Here is a 15,856-nt window from a genome sequence, read left to right on the forward strand (position 1 = left end):
ATAATTACCCTTCATATATATAATTATATATTATTATTATAATTGTCCTTTCTAATCAATTTACACATATATACTCCAACTTCAGCTATTAACACTTATACAAATAATATGCTCCAGCTTCAAACTTTAAAAATAGGCTCCAGCTAGATAGATTCTCCAGCTCAATCTACTTTCGTCCAAACATACTCATAAGCTCCTAAGCTTCCTAGCTTATGAAGATAAAAATTATATTTTTAACCCTTATATAATTATCTATCATATATCATATATTTATATATTATTGTTCATTTTAGGGTGCGTTTGATAAAACTGAATGATTTAGCACTAAATGGTTCAGTGCTCTGAATAGTTCAGAGGCTCTGATTCAATATGGTTCTGAATGAAAATTGTTGTTTGATAAGTGTTCTGAATCAATATTCTGAATGACATAAAATTACCATTTTAACCTTCTGTATCCAAATAATTAAAAAAAATTCGATTTGCTCTGAAACTGATTTATCTGAATATACATTAGAAACACATAAATTAATGTTAAATAAAATATGGAAATGTATATTAGTAATGAGCATAAGCAAAATTTCATCATCCAAATCCTTTTACAACCTGTATAAAAAATGATTCATCGACGTTTTATACTTTATTAACGTTTCATCCAAAAATTCATTCAACATTTTCTACCTATTTATACTTAGCATATTACTGTAATATCTTATATACATATACATTTTGTACTTAGGAGAGTAAACTATAATAGTAATACAATATACATATTAGACCACATGGGTGATGTGCTTCAACAAACGTTCTGGCCTAGCACAATTGTTCGCACCAGACACAACATTCACCAAACCTAAAGTAAGAAATCTCTCCAAAATCAGAGGTTTATGAGAGCTTAATCTTATTATTTTCCATAAGCTCCAGTTTTTAGCATTTTTTGACAGACAAATATTCTAGAATTTATGAAAAAAAATAAGCTCTGAAAAAATAAGTTAGTTGGAGAAGCTTATGAAAATAAGCTAGAGAGCTTATGAAAGTCAAATTAGATTATTAACCCCTAAATCATTATTTATAATTTATTTTTTTGTTCTTTTATGTCATTTTACACATATAAGCTCCAGCTATTTCAACAAACACTCATAAAACATAAAATTAGTTTCATCCATACACAATAAAAAATAAACTTCAGCTTCATGTTTTAAAAGTAAGCTCTAGCCGGTAACACCAAAAGCAAAATATTGAATTGAGTTTAGTACCTTGACTAATGAATAATAAATTGTGTTATAGAATCCTAGATATCAGACGCTCATAGTGACCAGAAGCAAGTAGTCAAGTGAGTGCAGAGCTGGAAGCATTTGACACTATCAACACGACACAATACTAAACAACAACAAAGCGTCGGTCACAAGTACGGACACACTGAAACCCACTTCCACTTTCTCTCTTTCATCAAATTCCCAATTCCCAATTCCCAAATTCATACGGAGTACATAATTACATATACATACTTTGTTGAATCACAGATCCGAATCAAAAAAGGTACAATTTTTATTTACCATTTTTCGTTTTCTTGATTACCCTTTTTAAAAACCATCTAATCTGATTAAAAATTGTTGTAATTTCTTCTTAATCAATCAAGATTAGCTTCAATTTGTTGCATTCCCACTTAAATTAGATAAAGTTTACATATTTATTGATTCTGGTAGATATATAACTGAATTGGTATCTGGGTTATTTTGGGGGATTATTATAGATGGTGTTTTTTTGTTGATGATATTGTTATGAATGTGAAATCTAAAGTGTGTGTTTTTTTTTAACAAATTTAGTTTTATTGATTAAGTACTTGGTTTTAGGGTTTAGGTGGTAAATTATCACAATGTTGACTGAAAACTTGGGAGTTGACTGAAAATTGATGATGTGTTTTTAGTGTATTTTGGTAGGTTATTCCTGTTGCATGTGACCAAATTTGGGGAAAATGTGGGTATGGAAATTAATCGAAATAGTTTTTCCACACAAACTTAAGTTGCGTTACTTCATCGATTTGTTTTACCAAAAAATTAATACAAAATGGTTATAGTGGAACCATGATGAAAATGTATCAAGTTTTCTTGATCAATTGTTGTGTTTTTTTTTGTAAAAATTATACCTTTACCATTTTGATTTACAAGAGCATGCTGTAAGGTCTGAAATACCCAATATAACAAGGATATTCATGTATGATGTCATCTTTAGTGAGCTTTGCAAATGTGGTGAAAATTAGTGTCATTCTAAGTTCTTGTTGTAATCATATAATTTGTCTGCCTTACGTTTGCAGTGTGTCCGTTAGCCGTTGCTCGAATCTACTTGCATCTGCAGTGTTGATTTTCAGTATTACTTTCATTCGTTCATTTTGCACATACTGAAAATCTGTGATATATCGCTTCTTATGCTTAATTAGCCAGATTCTCAGAACCATGTGAGGGAAAATCTCAATCAATGTTTATATTTACATCTTTTTATTATTCTTCTAATCCTTTTTTACATTGTTATGATTGTTAAACTCACATTATTTTTTATCTTTCCCGATAGATCTTGCTGATCATCACAGCAAGAATGGTATGTTAATGGGGTGGTTTTGTAGCACCTCAGATGAGTTGTAGGATGCTCGATCGAAACAGCAATGGCCATTTTTCTTACTGTTTTTCAAGGACCATTGCTATTGTGCTTTCTACTTCTATTTTTTCACGCGAACAAACTCCAAGGTCTTACTAGTGATGGTATGTCGATTCGTTCTTTTTTGTTTGTTACTCCTAAGTCACAATTTAATGGTCCACAAAGAAAAACACAGTTTAAGAAATATCATTATCACACTGTAATTTTATTTACTTTACAGTTTCACCCTAACCTTTTACATTTTTGTTTCACATCTATAAAGTAACGGTATAAAAGAAGTTTACATCATTATTATTATCTGTATATGGAAGTGGGCTTTTTTTTTTTTTTTTTTGGCACAACCCAAAAAGGAAACCTGGACTATTAAGTTGGGATGAAGGGAGTAGTTGATATATGCGTTCAAAATAATATTATATGTGTTTCTTTTTAGGCGAAGCTCTTGTAAACTTCCGAACGAACATTATCAGTTCGGATGGCCTGCTTCGTCAGTGGAGGCCAGAGGATCCCGATCCATGTGAATGGAAAGGGGTAACTTGTGATTCGAAGACGAAAAGAGTTGTATATTTGTAAGATGATATATAACAACATTTCATGAAATATTTGAATATTAATATGTATGCTAGGATTTTAACTCTTATGTTTCTATTGGTATATTTTTTAGGAATCTTTCAAATCACAAAATTAGTGGACCTTTGTCATCAGATATCGGGAAGCTAGATCACTTAAGATTTTTGTACGTCGTCTTTTAATGTTTGTTCATGCTTTCTACAATTTATTACGAAACCTTTTTGATAAAATGTATCATGTGATGTAGAGATCTTCATTACAACAACTTTTATGGGGCGATTCCATCAGAGTTAGGAAACTGTACAGAACTGCAAGGATTGTAAGTATAATATAATAATTTTACCTTTATGATATCCAAATATGAAAAAAGCTTGTTTAAAGTTATGTACCTTTTGTTTTTGATGTCCGCTTAGAATGTATAACAGTTTAGATCTATTTTATATATTTTATGATATGATGATATGATGATTTGTTGACAGATTTTTGCAGAATAATTACTTAAGTGGAGTTATTCCTACTGAATTAGGAAATCTTTCGAAGCTTCAAACATTGTAAGTTTATTTTTTAAAATATCTGTTGTAAGTAGGAGGATCACCAATTTCATCATGATTGCATTTACGATTTGAGCTATTAAGTAACTTTTGAATGAATTTTGTTTAGTAAACTTGTCACTTGCTGGATGCAACAATAAAAAATATTACGTACACAACATTAAAACATAATATGTACCTAGAAATAATTGAGATTTTATGGCATATGTTGCAGGGATATCTCTAGCAACTCCCTCAGTGGAAGTATTCCCACATCACTTGGAAACTTGAAAAACCTTTCGATATTGTAAGATTATAAACTTCAGTTTCATGTAAATACATTTAGATTTTGTCGTTGAATCTTTTATTGACGTACTCTTTGTAATTGTGTAGCAACGTTTCCAACAATTTTCTTTCCGGGCCAATCCCATCTGACGGTGCTCTTGATCAGTTTGGAACCAACTCGTGAGTTATATAAATACAATTCTATATGGAAATTTGGATAATTTTTTTCAATATTCAGTGACTGCCTTATATGAGTACTCCCTAATTATTGAATTAGATTGTAATTTTTGTTTGACTACTTGCAGTTTTCTTGGAAACCGCGAATTGTGTGGGAGTCATATTGATCAGTCATGCAAAAATGATGGTGGAGGTTCAGCAGGCTCTCAGCCTAAAGGTCTGCTATAGCTTTTTGCATGATCTTTTATTTTAATTGATTTCTTATGATTATTAATCAATTTAACCTAATGATTGATGATTATATATATTATTTTCATATATGTTTTTAACAGGAAGCCAAAGTGTGAAGAAGAACTCTGGACGGTTACTTATTAGTGCATCTGCTACAGTAGGTGCATTGCTGTTGATTGCACTTATGTGTTTTTGGGGTTGTTTTCTTTACAAAAAACTCGGTAAAAATGATGTCACAAGTCTTGCAGTGGATGTTGGTGGAGGCGAGTATTTTTTACATCCTTTTTTTTTTTTTTTTTTTTTTTATGATTCTTATTGGTTCAATAACTTATTTTACAATGATTCTTATTGGTGCAGGTGCATCTATTGTGATGTTTCATGGAGACTTACCGTACTCTTCAAAAGATATAATCAAAAAGTTAGAAACTTTGAACGAGGAGCATGTGATAGGTGCTGGAGGCTTTGGAACAGTATACAAACTAGTAATGGATGATGGAAATGTATTTGCTTTGAAAAGAATAATCAAGTTAAATGAGGGATTTGATCGTTTTTTTGAGCGGGAACTCGAAATTCTTGGAAGTATTAAGCATAGATATTTAGTTAATTTACGAGGATATTGTAACTCTCCAACATCAAAATTGTTAATATATGATTACTTATCGGGTGGGAGTTTAGACGAAGCTCTTCACGGTAATATTAACCGTTTTAGAAACATTGTGCATTTTGTTGGTTATTTTTTTGATAATAATTTTGCTCCCGTTTGCAGAAAAAGCGGAGCTACTTGATTGGGATGCTCGGATTAACATAATAATGGGTGCTGCAAAAGGATTAGCTTATTTGCATCATGATTGTTCTCCTCGAATAATACACCGAGATATAAAATCGAGTAACATTTTGCTTGATGGAAATTTTGAGGCACGGGTTTCGGATTTTGGACTTGCAAAATTATTAGCGGATGAGGAATCTCATATTACAACCATTGTTGCTGGGACGTTTGGGTATCTGGCTCCAGGTAGGATCATTATATTTGGTTGCATTCTCGTATGCTACATGTCCTATTTGTTATAATGACTTGGGTGATAGATAAAGTTGCAATCTTGACCCATATACATATGAATGGGTCAATTAGGTGACAAGTATTATGACCATCTGTAACGTGTCAAATACTCAATTGGCTAAACTTCATATAGGAATTGTTTAAAAGGAAATAGGTCATAAGTTGCCCAAACTGTCTTTTAATGCATAAGATATCCTAAATCATTTTTATTTGTATCGTATTTGAAATGCTATATATGAACAAAAAGATTTAAACATTTGGACATAAGGTGTTGTACAATCATCTCATATTGTGTATGTAATTTTTATTGCAGAGTATATGCAGAGTGGTAGAGCAACAGAGAAGACAGATGTATATAGTTTTGGAGTACTTGTTCTTGAAGTTATAAGTGGGAAGAGGCCTACCGATGCATCCTTCATTGAGAAGGGCCTTAATATTGTTGGCTGGGTATGCCTTTATTTCTTGAAATTAAATTTTACTAATTATGGAGTAATATTCAATATTGTTTAAATAGTAGTCACTTAACTTTAATGTCTACTTCTTGATTGACTTGAATTATTGATATTCGATCTATTGGTCTTATGCTTATTGATGTATTTCAATTATTATTTTTGTTTTCAGTTGAATTATTTGATAACGGAAGATAGGCAACGTGAGATTATTGATGGAAACTGTGAAGGAGTTGAGTCAGAAAACCTCGATGCATTGCTTTCAATCGCAATTAAATGTGTATCTTCAACCCCCGAAGATCGTCCCACCATGCATCGGGTCGTACAAATTCTTGAATCAGATGTTATGACTCCATGCCCTAGTGACTTTTATGACTCTGCTTCTGATTAAAACAGGTTTGTGTAGAACAGGGTAAAGAGCTTCAAAACGGTCTGCCAATTTTAATTTCGGCTTGATTATTAGTTCTTTGAGCAGATCAACATCAAGAAAATTTTGTACGTGCCCTTGAAAATATGGAAGCATCATTATCACCTATAAAGTGTGTTTCTTTTACAGTTGTATTTATGCTCTTGATTTTCTTGCCCTATGTGATTATATTTTTTTTGGGGGGGGGGGGGGGGGGGGGGGGGGAAGGAATAAACATCTTTCTTGTTGCACCTTTCACCATAATACCACCAAATGTATATTGATGCTAGTTTTAACCTATAAATGATGATATTATATCATATTAAGAAGTTTTATGTTGCATTTGATACCTGTTTCTGCAAATATTCCTTGTCATGTAGGTATCATGTTATATTCTGGTACTTGTAGATTGTAATTAGTCTTCTTTGTCCTGTTTTTGGTTTCTGAAGGTTTGATAAGTTTGTGACCAAATGAGAAGCATGTGAATATTGAATAATGAGGATGAGTTGAGCATTCTTGGTGCAAAGTAATACTCCATTACTGTGAATCAATGATAGCTCCTTTGAAAGATTGGGTATAAATATACTACTGAAATACATAACGGCATAATTTTGGACCACTGATTAAATACATAAAGTATTAGTGATAATATTCAAATTGCACTAGCAACTATCCCAGCGTAGGTAGCCGGGTGGTTGAGGCCCTAATTTCCTCCTAAGAGTCAATTTCAACAAGTAACACTCGAAATGGACGTGAACATTAATGGAAATTATATGACCCCGATTCCATAGGTTTGAAAGTAACAAATCAATTACCGTGCGATCATAATAAAAGATGACACGGTGATAATCCTTACACTATCACTTTTAAACTATACACCAATAAATTAAATATGCTTTAAAACATTGTAAAACACATTTAATAGGTGGAAACATGGGTTAGCTCAACAGGTTGCGCGAAGGGATCATTTCCTTTTCAGTATCTCGGTTTTTCTTTGGGCTCGAACATGAATTTAATTGGGAGTTGGAAACTGATCATCGATAAGTTCAAGAAAAAATTGTAGGGATAGAAAGCTTCTATGATTTCTATAGGTGGACGGCGACGCCTCACTCTCGTGAAGTCGGTTTTGGGAAGTCTTGGGATTCTACGGTTTCTCCAAATCTGCAAAAGTAAGGCTGCCAGCATTGTGATTCTACCGTTTCTCCACCGTGGCATACGTATACCACCGTGTAATATAAATGTTGAATTACATGTAATAACTTCGAACATGTAATTCATCTTACATGTAATATAAATGTTGTCTTTATGAAATTTCCTTGAATAAAGACAACACAAAAGCACTAAGGCTGCCAGCATTGTGATTCTACCGTTTCTCCAAATCTGCAAAAGTAAAAAATTCATCTTACATGTAATATAAATGTTGGACAACACGTGCACACATACACAAAAGATTTACAAATCAATATAAAGGTAGGAACAATAAATAAAACCTTGACATGGGTAAAGATTACCAAATTAAGTCAGATGCATCAATAGCCACTCTTAGTGATAGCGTAAAACATTTCTTCCCATTTTTGTCAAGAGATAACCACTATCAATCATTTAATATATATGTAATTAGTACTTGTTTCAACGTTATTCTGTTAGGCGGGCTTATAACAACTAAATAATGAGAGAGAGAATTACAATTTTGAAAATAATCCAAATAGGGTTTTACTAACGTATGCAACGATGGTATACGTTAAGGCTCAATTAATAAACTCGAAATTTCCTTATATATCAGGATTTGCATTTAATACTCATTAATCTAATCCAATGGTTACCATTTTTATGCGTGTATTGAATGTAAATAATGATATTTAATGAAATTTCAAAATTATTAATTGCCTTTAACGTATACCACCGTGGCATACGTTAGCAAAACCCAAATAATAATAATGAATCAGTTGTACCGAATTAAAATACCTCTTGACCATCATTGATGAGGAACCCTTTAGAAAGTTCAAAATTACGCATTAATTACCGTGTTGCCTTTGTTCATGATGACCCCTTTGGATAGAAGCACGTTGAGTTACTGTACGGATCTGTAAGACACGGGAGGTTTTGAAGACTTAACTATCTCTTTAAACTTGTCATCTACCACTAATTCTTCATTATCTTCCACCTTCACCTATAAATGTACAGAACATACAGATATACGAAAGGGGCATCAATTTATTAATTGACAATTTAAATAAGCTAGTAAATATGTATCTATTTGTGAAGCTTACATTGTTGGGTTGGAACTCAATGCCTTCTATTTGTAAATTATATTCATGACGCTCAAACACAATTGTCAATTTTACACTACTTTTGTGGCTGGTAGTAAACTGATACAGTTTGGCCATCAACCATTCATCTTCTCTCTTATCTGCAGTGTGCACAATTGATATATTTTTCTGGCCTTCCTCTAATTCGTATGCGAGGGATATGTATCCTTGTTTTCCTTTGAGCATGTGGGGGCATTTGAATATAAGGCTCACGGTGTATGTAATATCTGGTGACAGAAATTGATTTATTACACGTGTCTTGAAGGACTTGCCTTGTGTACTATAAGTACCTTCTGCAAATCTGCATGAAGAAGCAGGCAATAGGGTATTAGTCTCATGACCATTTTTTGGGGGAAACATGCAGGGGAGGCTAAAAGGATAACGAAAAGTTACCTTGAATTATACTCAAGGGTATATCGATCACTATGGTCTTCCCTGATGTATCTTAAACATGTTTTGATGGATATCAATTCACAGTGCTCTCCGTTGTCATTCATTGAAAACCACTGCATATATGCACGGATGACCATTAGATAAATGAGTTATGCAAAGAAGAAGAAAAAAGAGAAGATTTATGTTACGCATTCATGTATCTAAATATTACTACATCTGTCCTATATTAATAGATTTCAGACAAAAAAACACACAATTCAAAAACTCTCATCATCATTAACTTTACAGTTTTACACCTTATTATTAATTTTTTTTGCCCTAAATACAAAAGTTAACGGAAGGAACTTAACCATATTAATCTTATCTATTTATGGAAATGGACTATTAATTTGGGACAGTCCAAAATTGAATAGTGGACTATCAATATGGAACGGAGGGAGTACCTTTTTGCCACCGTTAACGAGTAACCCTTTTGAGAGTAGTATTCTCAATTCCTCTATGGATGTGTAGATCAGAGGAGATACCGCAGCGTTAAGTATCTCTTCATATTCCTTCACCTCCTGACGCTCTTGACATTTTAGTGCAGTCTCAAGCTCTTGTACAACAACGGACATCAATGGCCTTTCTTCACGAGATTTTCTCATACATCGGAACGCAATATCTGAAAGTATTCTTAAAGAAGTTGGGTCCATGTTTTTCTTGAGACGTTGAAAAATGATGTCATCTAACTTATTCTCTTGGTAACTTCTTTTCCACATAGGTACTAAAATGTGAATGTGACCATCGTCGGGGTTTATGTCAAAACACAATCTTCCGCAAATGACTTCAAATAAAATGACACCGAAAGAATAAACGTCCGACTCTTTTGTTAGTGAGTATGTCTCCATAAACAAAGGATCACAGTAACCATAAGTTACTAAGGTGTTGGTGACAAGAATTGAGTTCTGTTGATTGGCCGGGCCAATTTTTGACAACCCGAAGTCAGCAACTTTAGCATTCCATTTGTCATCTAGTAGGATGTTTGCGCTCTTCATATCACAGTGAATAACTCTTTGGCTAGTCTCTCTTGGATCATGAAGGTAGTTTAGTCCGTTTGCAGCGTCAAGGCATATCTTAAGACGTTGCTTCCATGTGAGATGAGAAGAATTTAAATGACGATCGAGGCTTCCACGAGACGCATGTTCGTACACTAGGATCCTCTCTCTATTGTGGATGCAAAATCCTAGGAGAGAAATGAGATTTTCATGCCTGTAACGGGTAAGAAACGTGATCTCTTTCACGAATTCTGCTTCTCCTTGGCCGTATTTACGATCTAGTCGTTTAATAGCAACCAGGGTTCGCTCCTTGTATCGAGCAAGTGCTCCTTTATATACCTTCCCGAACCCACCACCTCCAATAAGGTTGTGATCGTCAAAGTTGTTAGTGGCTAATGTTATCTCTTCCAACTCAACTTTTAGTTCTTTAAAGGACTGCTCCATGAATGCTTCCATTTTGGAGTATATTTGTTGTTCAAGCGCACAAGATTTGAGTAATGGAAATATATGCTAATGTGCCTTGCTAAGCACGAAACAGTCAGTCTTTGTATCATGTGTATTTAGTTACGAAGAATAACAATATATCTGCATAATAGATAATAAAATAATTCAAATGCGGAGTAAAATAAGTAAAGAAAAAATCATACTCCGTCTGATTTTTCCAGTTTTTGTACCGTGAGTATTTTATTACTATTACTATGAAAAAACATTAAAAAAAGAAAAATCAAAGACGCGTTTATATAGGTCACATTTTGACTCCAACCGGCCGGCGGAATGAGTATGAGACGAAGTTCACACGTCAAATTCAAGTATGGATTATTTTAAAAGTTTGAGAAATACTTAAAGTAATCTTATTAAATTTACGAACGTATGTTAACCTTGTGGAATCATCACTTTATATTTCTTAACACGCATTTACTTTTTATTTATTTATTATTTTTTTTACATATATTGCATTCTTTATAGATAAAAATTTTATTCAAAATTTTATTTTAATATGCTCTTTAACTATATTTTATTCGTATAAATTTCGTTTATTTCTTATATTGTTTTAGAGTTGAGCAATATCTTCTTATTGAAAATTCTTTAACCTAAACCTACAAATTTTATGGGTCTTCAGCTGTATCATTAGAGTAGAATCAATGGCAGTGTTGTAAGAAATCAGATTACTCGCCGATTAATCACCGATTAATCATTTTTAAAAGCAATTCGTTCCGATTTTTCAAAATCCGTTTAATTAATCGGTCAACTTCAGTTGATGGGTAAAAATCGAATTTGGTAAACAAAGTCGGTCAAAGTCAAAATTGACCTACATTCTAACATAAATTTAAACTAGAACTTTATAATTTTTGAATAAAAAGATCAATTTTTGACAATTACGTTAAATTTTATGTTTACGTTTATAGTTTTCTTCTATATTTACACATATAATTTTTGAAATTTAATATTTAAATGTATAAAGTACAATCCGATTAATCCCCGATTAATACCCGAATTGTCGATTAAAACTTTCAAAGTGGTCCAGCGGTTGGTGACCTGCCTCTTTTAGGGGAGGTCAGGAGTTCGACCCCCGTTGGCTACATATTAAAAGCACAATTTCATCCCTACCATGAAATATCCACCCATAACACCTTTCCCATATTGTTTGGGGGTAAAGGGGAGGGGGTTTTACTTGACCGTGCCCTTAGATCGGTTTCAAGGTTTCCTCCAGGGAAGCGATGGGGGCGAGGTTATTATCGCTGCATCGGCATAGTCGAAACGGGAGATGATCGTAACGGGTGGTTTAGTCCCCCTCGGGTAATACCAATCGCTGTCAAAACAAAAAAAAAAAAAAACAAAAAAAAAAAACAAAATCCCCGAATAGCGAATTTTGCAACCTTGAATCTTTGATCAATGATTTGAATTTAAAGTTAATATTTCATGTTAGAATTCTACCATGTAGTCTAAGAAGATATTACGTAATAAACTTTTCCTATTATATATAACATAACATAGAAGATAGATAGAATATAACATAATATAGATAGATTGTATATCTTGTAATATAGATAGATAGAAATAGAATATATCTTGTAAATTCTTTTTTTTTTTTTTTTTTTTTTTTTTTTTTTTTTTTGGCAAAATAACGATTACTATTAAAATAAAAGGATCTTCATCAAAAGATGAAAGAACCCCAAACCGATACAAGCAAAAGAACAGCATCGAACAAGGGTGGGAATCGAGAAAAGAAAATCAAACTATACCGGCCTAAGAAAACGCTAACTTGAACTGAGCCCAACAAAACCTACTACCGAAATACCAAAGCAACAAGCTACACCACATGATCTAACATCATAGAAATACTACAAAAGCATCTGCTAAAAACAACAAAGCCACACAATCGGACCAAACCAACAAAAGCTAACACGAATATAAAAGAAAAAAAATAATAGTAAACGACCTAACCGACTTGAGAAGAGCGATTTTTGTTTCTTTCATCTGGACGAGAGGTCACACCATCAGATCAACCTTGTCAATGTGCACTCCTTTGCCTTTTCTAGATTTAAAATTGAGTGAGTTAACCTTGGACGAGCTGCCATTGATAATCAAACCCGAAGCACAAGGAGGGATCAAGCCGCGATCCGCCAATCCTTGAAAGAAACCCTTCTTGCTGTCACCCGATTGGTCCTCTTCATCTTCATCTCGAAGAACAAATGAGCCCTTATCCTTCTTTGCCTTCCTGTTACCATACTTTGAACGGGGTTTCAATGGACGAACGTTATCATGTGCACTGATTATATTTATATTTTATATATGTATATAGATATAAGAAAAGATTGTGTAATAAAAGTTAGGTTTCTAAGGCGTTGATTTCATGTTTATCCAAGTTACGTGTCTCTCAAACTTATGACTAAATCCCGGAAAATGAAAGTATAGATCTACCCGAATGACAAGGAACCTGAAGTAACCTTGTACACGTCACCATACGAGATCAAAGTCACAAGGAAGATCGGTGGCACACCAACACTTGAACAAGACATATAAATTTGAACAAGAATCTATTTATTTTATAAAACATAGAGAACTTACATTATTACATTACATTACATTATATTATTATATTATAGAATAAAAAACATGATCCTGAACAAATTTACATGATTAAATTAAAGATGAGAATCATCCTTCCAGATTTTTCCGAACATGACACTGAAAGCAAATGTTGAAATTACATGCTTCAACCCGACATTCAAGAACCAAATAACCATTAACGTCGCAACCACAATGGGAACAAACATACTTAGGTGTTTTCTTCCTCCAAACATATGTTAATGGATGTTTGTGATACCTTACAGTTGTGATGCCATTGTAGCAAATGTTTTCAAACAAATAATCCGATCTATTAATGCAATTAAGGTGAAAGGAATTTTTACATATGCCACAATAATAGAGTGGTAGATTGGGGTTCATTTCCTCTTCACATATAACACAATACAAATTTTGAGGATGGTCGTTGTCAATAGGATGATAAGTCAATGAAATTTCATGTCCTTCGCAATACCTATGAGCTACTAATTGTGGAGATCTGATTGCACAATGCAAGTCTAGTTGGAAGTTGCAAACCTTGCAAGCGTAGCTTATACATGGTGACGTCATGTTACATGCCACGCATCGAACATTAGGATCGATAACTTGTAGAAGAGGGTGGTTGTGAAGTTTATGTTTGATGGTGTTGGGTAAAAATGCACAGTTCACATCAAGATAGAAAGTGCAAATTTCACATTGATACATAAATGTGTTGCTCCAGTTATTACAACCATCGCACCTTGCGTGATATCCTGAATCGACAGGTGCCAAGTTAAGTGGATGATTCGGGTGAAGTTGATGACATTGTAATGTAACGGGTAACTCGGAACAATATTTGTGAAGAACAAACGAACATTCATCTTTGGTGCAACTGTAGTACGGAAAAGATAGGGGCCGTACACAACAATTACATACCTCTATTGGGTCACCCAAGTTGATATTATTGTGCATCTTGTTACCTTGGTGTTCAACGTTAAGAATTAAGGGATGATCATGACTACAATGGTTAATCTCATTTATCGTTTCATCATCATAGTTACCATTATCGCCGTTATCATCATCATCATCATCATCATCACCGTCCATGTTGTCATCGTTATCAACATTATTGTTGTCGACTTCTTGAGCTATTTTTCTAGAATTGCTTATTAGTTTTAATGGATCTATAAATGCGTGTGACATGGGAAAATGCAACAATTCTTTTGTATCTACTTCAACAACATATTCTTGATTATCTCTGTAAATCACACATATAATATATATTATTTTATATATTTATAGGAGGAGCATTAACAAAAACAAAAATAATAAAACATATATGAAGTGTTTGTTACCTTGGAGTGGAGAATTTATCTGCATTTAAGGCACACTTAATGTGGGCAAAGAAACTACAATTTGCACAATGGTATAACCAATCCCGGCGTCTAACGTATTTTTCGCAAAAGTAGCAATAATATATAAATCTATGGAATTTGTAGGGAAGAGAATACACAAGAACAACGGGATGCTGATGATGATGAGAATGTAAATCAATGGTTGGGGGTAAATGGGCACATGTTTTATGGATTAAAAAGTCACAATCATCACATTTATACAAAAAGTCATTTTCGTCAGTTTGACAAACATCACAATGGAACCTAGTAGATCTTAACCTGAGGGTTAAAGTGTGTTTTGGGTGGTGCCCTTCGTGTATAAGCTTGATTGCCGCTTCATCCTTATGTACAATAACAGCAGCGTCTTCAACAACACATTTTATGCACGCATCAAAATCACACGGGGAACAATAGTAGCTGAACCTATTTAATAAGCGTCCATCTTTACACACGTCACAATTCCAAACACTAACACGAATTGTAAGTGTAAGAGTGTGATTTAGATGGGAAGGGTGAGTAAAAGTGGATGGTAGTTGTGCACATTTTTTGTGCCAAAAGTAATTGCAGGTGATGCAACCGTATGTGGATTCACATTCACCCAATGATGATTTTGATATGGGTTCTAGACATCCGCCACATCTAACAATTCTGCCTTCAATTGTCTTCCAGTTTTCGATTAACTTCAGCGGATGTTCTTCATGGCTAACGTGATTAATGTCTTCCATTTCAGTCGCTCCATCCATTTTGCTTTATAGTATCAATTATGATAGGTTGCGAGAGGGGAATTTGAATACGATTATGTCTGTAATCAGATCGAGATAAGTTAGATTCAATGAACTACTTCAACTTTATTGATGTTGAATATATATCAATATTAATAGGTCAATGGAGTTGGTGAGAAAAATCAAAACACCAGAAGCATTAACTTCACGAATATATAATCATCATCAATAACTATAATAATACACGGTTTACTATCAACCTAACCTTAATGGTAAACCGTATATTGTTAGTCGTGGTTTTTTTTTTTGTTAGTTTTGGGCTCTTTGTATTGGCCCCTCTTTGAAATTTTTTTTGTGATTCAATTGTTTAAGGTTCAAGCTTAGTTAGCTTAGGCTCTTTGTTTATTGATAGGATTAGTTAATGTTTCCGAGCCTTGGAAAGCGTTTGGTCTGATTGTATTTTTGTTCGTCTTTTTCATCTATTAGTAAGATTTCGTTTTATGTTATCGTTATTCTGTCAAAAAAAAAAAAAAAAAAAAACTTAGAAATTGCCAGTCCTATGAGTTCAACAAGATAGAGGTCACTCGCGCTACGCTGCGGGATTTTTA

The 15,856-nt window shown here is 33.5% G+C and overlaps 2 protein-coding genes across 2 annotated transcripts; one reads left to right on the forward strand and one right to left on the reverse strand.

The window, feature by feature from the left end:
* The first annotated feature begins 1,286 nt into the window (after window positions 1-1,286).
* On the forward strand, window positions 1,287-6,544 carry LOC139891446 (LRR receptor-like serine/threonine-protein kinase FEI 1). The gene is made up of 15 exons (XM_071874416.1): window positions 1,287-1,536; window positions 2,312-2,452; window positions 2,566-2,753; window positions 3,080-3,215; window positions 3,311-3,382; window positions 3,464-3,535; window positions 3,696-3,767; window positions 3,982-4,053; window positions 4,140-4,211; window positions 4,337-4,425; window positions 4,541-4,702; window positions 4,797-5,129; window positions 5,206-5,451; window positions 5,810-5,943; window positions 6,118-6,544. Exons 3-15 carry the CDS (start codon window positions 2,657-2,659, stop codon window positions 6,334-6,336), a joined length of 1,776 nt encoding a protein of 591 aa, XP_071730517.1. The 5' UTR covers window positions 1,287-1,536; window positions 2,312-2,452; window positions 2,566-2,656; the 3' UTR covers window positions 6,337-6,544.
* Window positions 6,545-13,151: 6,607 nt separating this feature from the next.
* Window positions 13,152-15,306, reverse strand: LOC139891447 (uncharacterized). The gene is made up of 2 exons (XM_071874417.1): window positions 14,488-15,306; window positions 13,152-14,390 (listed from the first exon to the last, which is right to left on the reverse strand). Exons 1-2 carry the CDS (start codon window positions 15,267-15,269, stop codon window positions 13,247-13,249), a joined length of 1,926 nt encoding a protein of 641 aa, XP_071730518.1. The 5' UTR covers window positions 15,270-15,306; the 3' UTR covers window positions 13,152-13,246.
* Window positions 15,307-15,856: the final 550 nt, after the last annotated feature.

Source organism: Rutidosis leptorrhynchoides, chromosome 2 (assembly GCF_046630445.1).
Source record: "Rutidosis leptorrhynchoides isolate AG116_Rl617_1_P2 chromosome 2, CSIRO_AGI_Rlap_v1, whole genome shotgun sequence".
Lineage (NCBI taxonomy): Eukaryota > Viridiplantae > Streptophyta > Magnoliopsida > Asterales > Asteraceae > Rutidosis > Rutidosis leptorrhynchoides.

Bases quoted from the DNA above. Each gene is read 5' to 3' on its own strand.
- LOC139891447 (XM_071874417.1), bottom strand. From the start codon at position 15,269: ATGGATGGAGCGACTGAAATGGAAGACATTAATCACGTTAGCCATGAA. The intron at 14,391-14,487 runs GTAACAAACACT...TGTGATTTACAG, and splicing joins GATAAATTCTCCACTCCAAG to AGATAATCAAGAATATGTTG.
- LOC139891446 (XM_071874416.1), top strand. From the start codon at position 2,657: ATGGCCATTTTTCTTACTGTTTTTCAAGGACCATTGCTATTGTGCTTT. The intron at 2,754-3,079 runs GTATGTCGATTC...GTTTCTTTTTAG, and splicing joins CCAAGGTCTTACTAGTGATG to GCGAAGCTCTTGTAAACTTC. The intron at 5,130-5,205 runs GTAATATTAACC...TCCCGTTTGCAG, and splicing joins TTTAGACGAAGCTCTTCACG to AAAAAGCGGAGCTACTTGAT.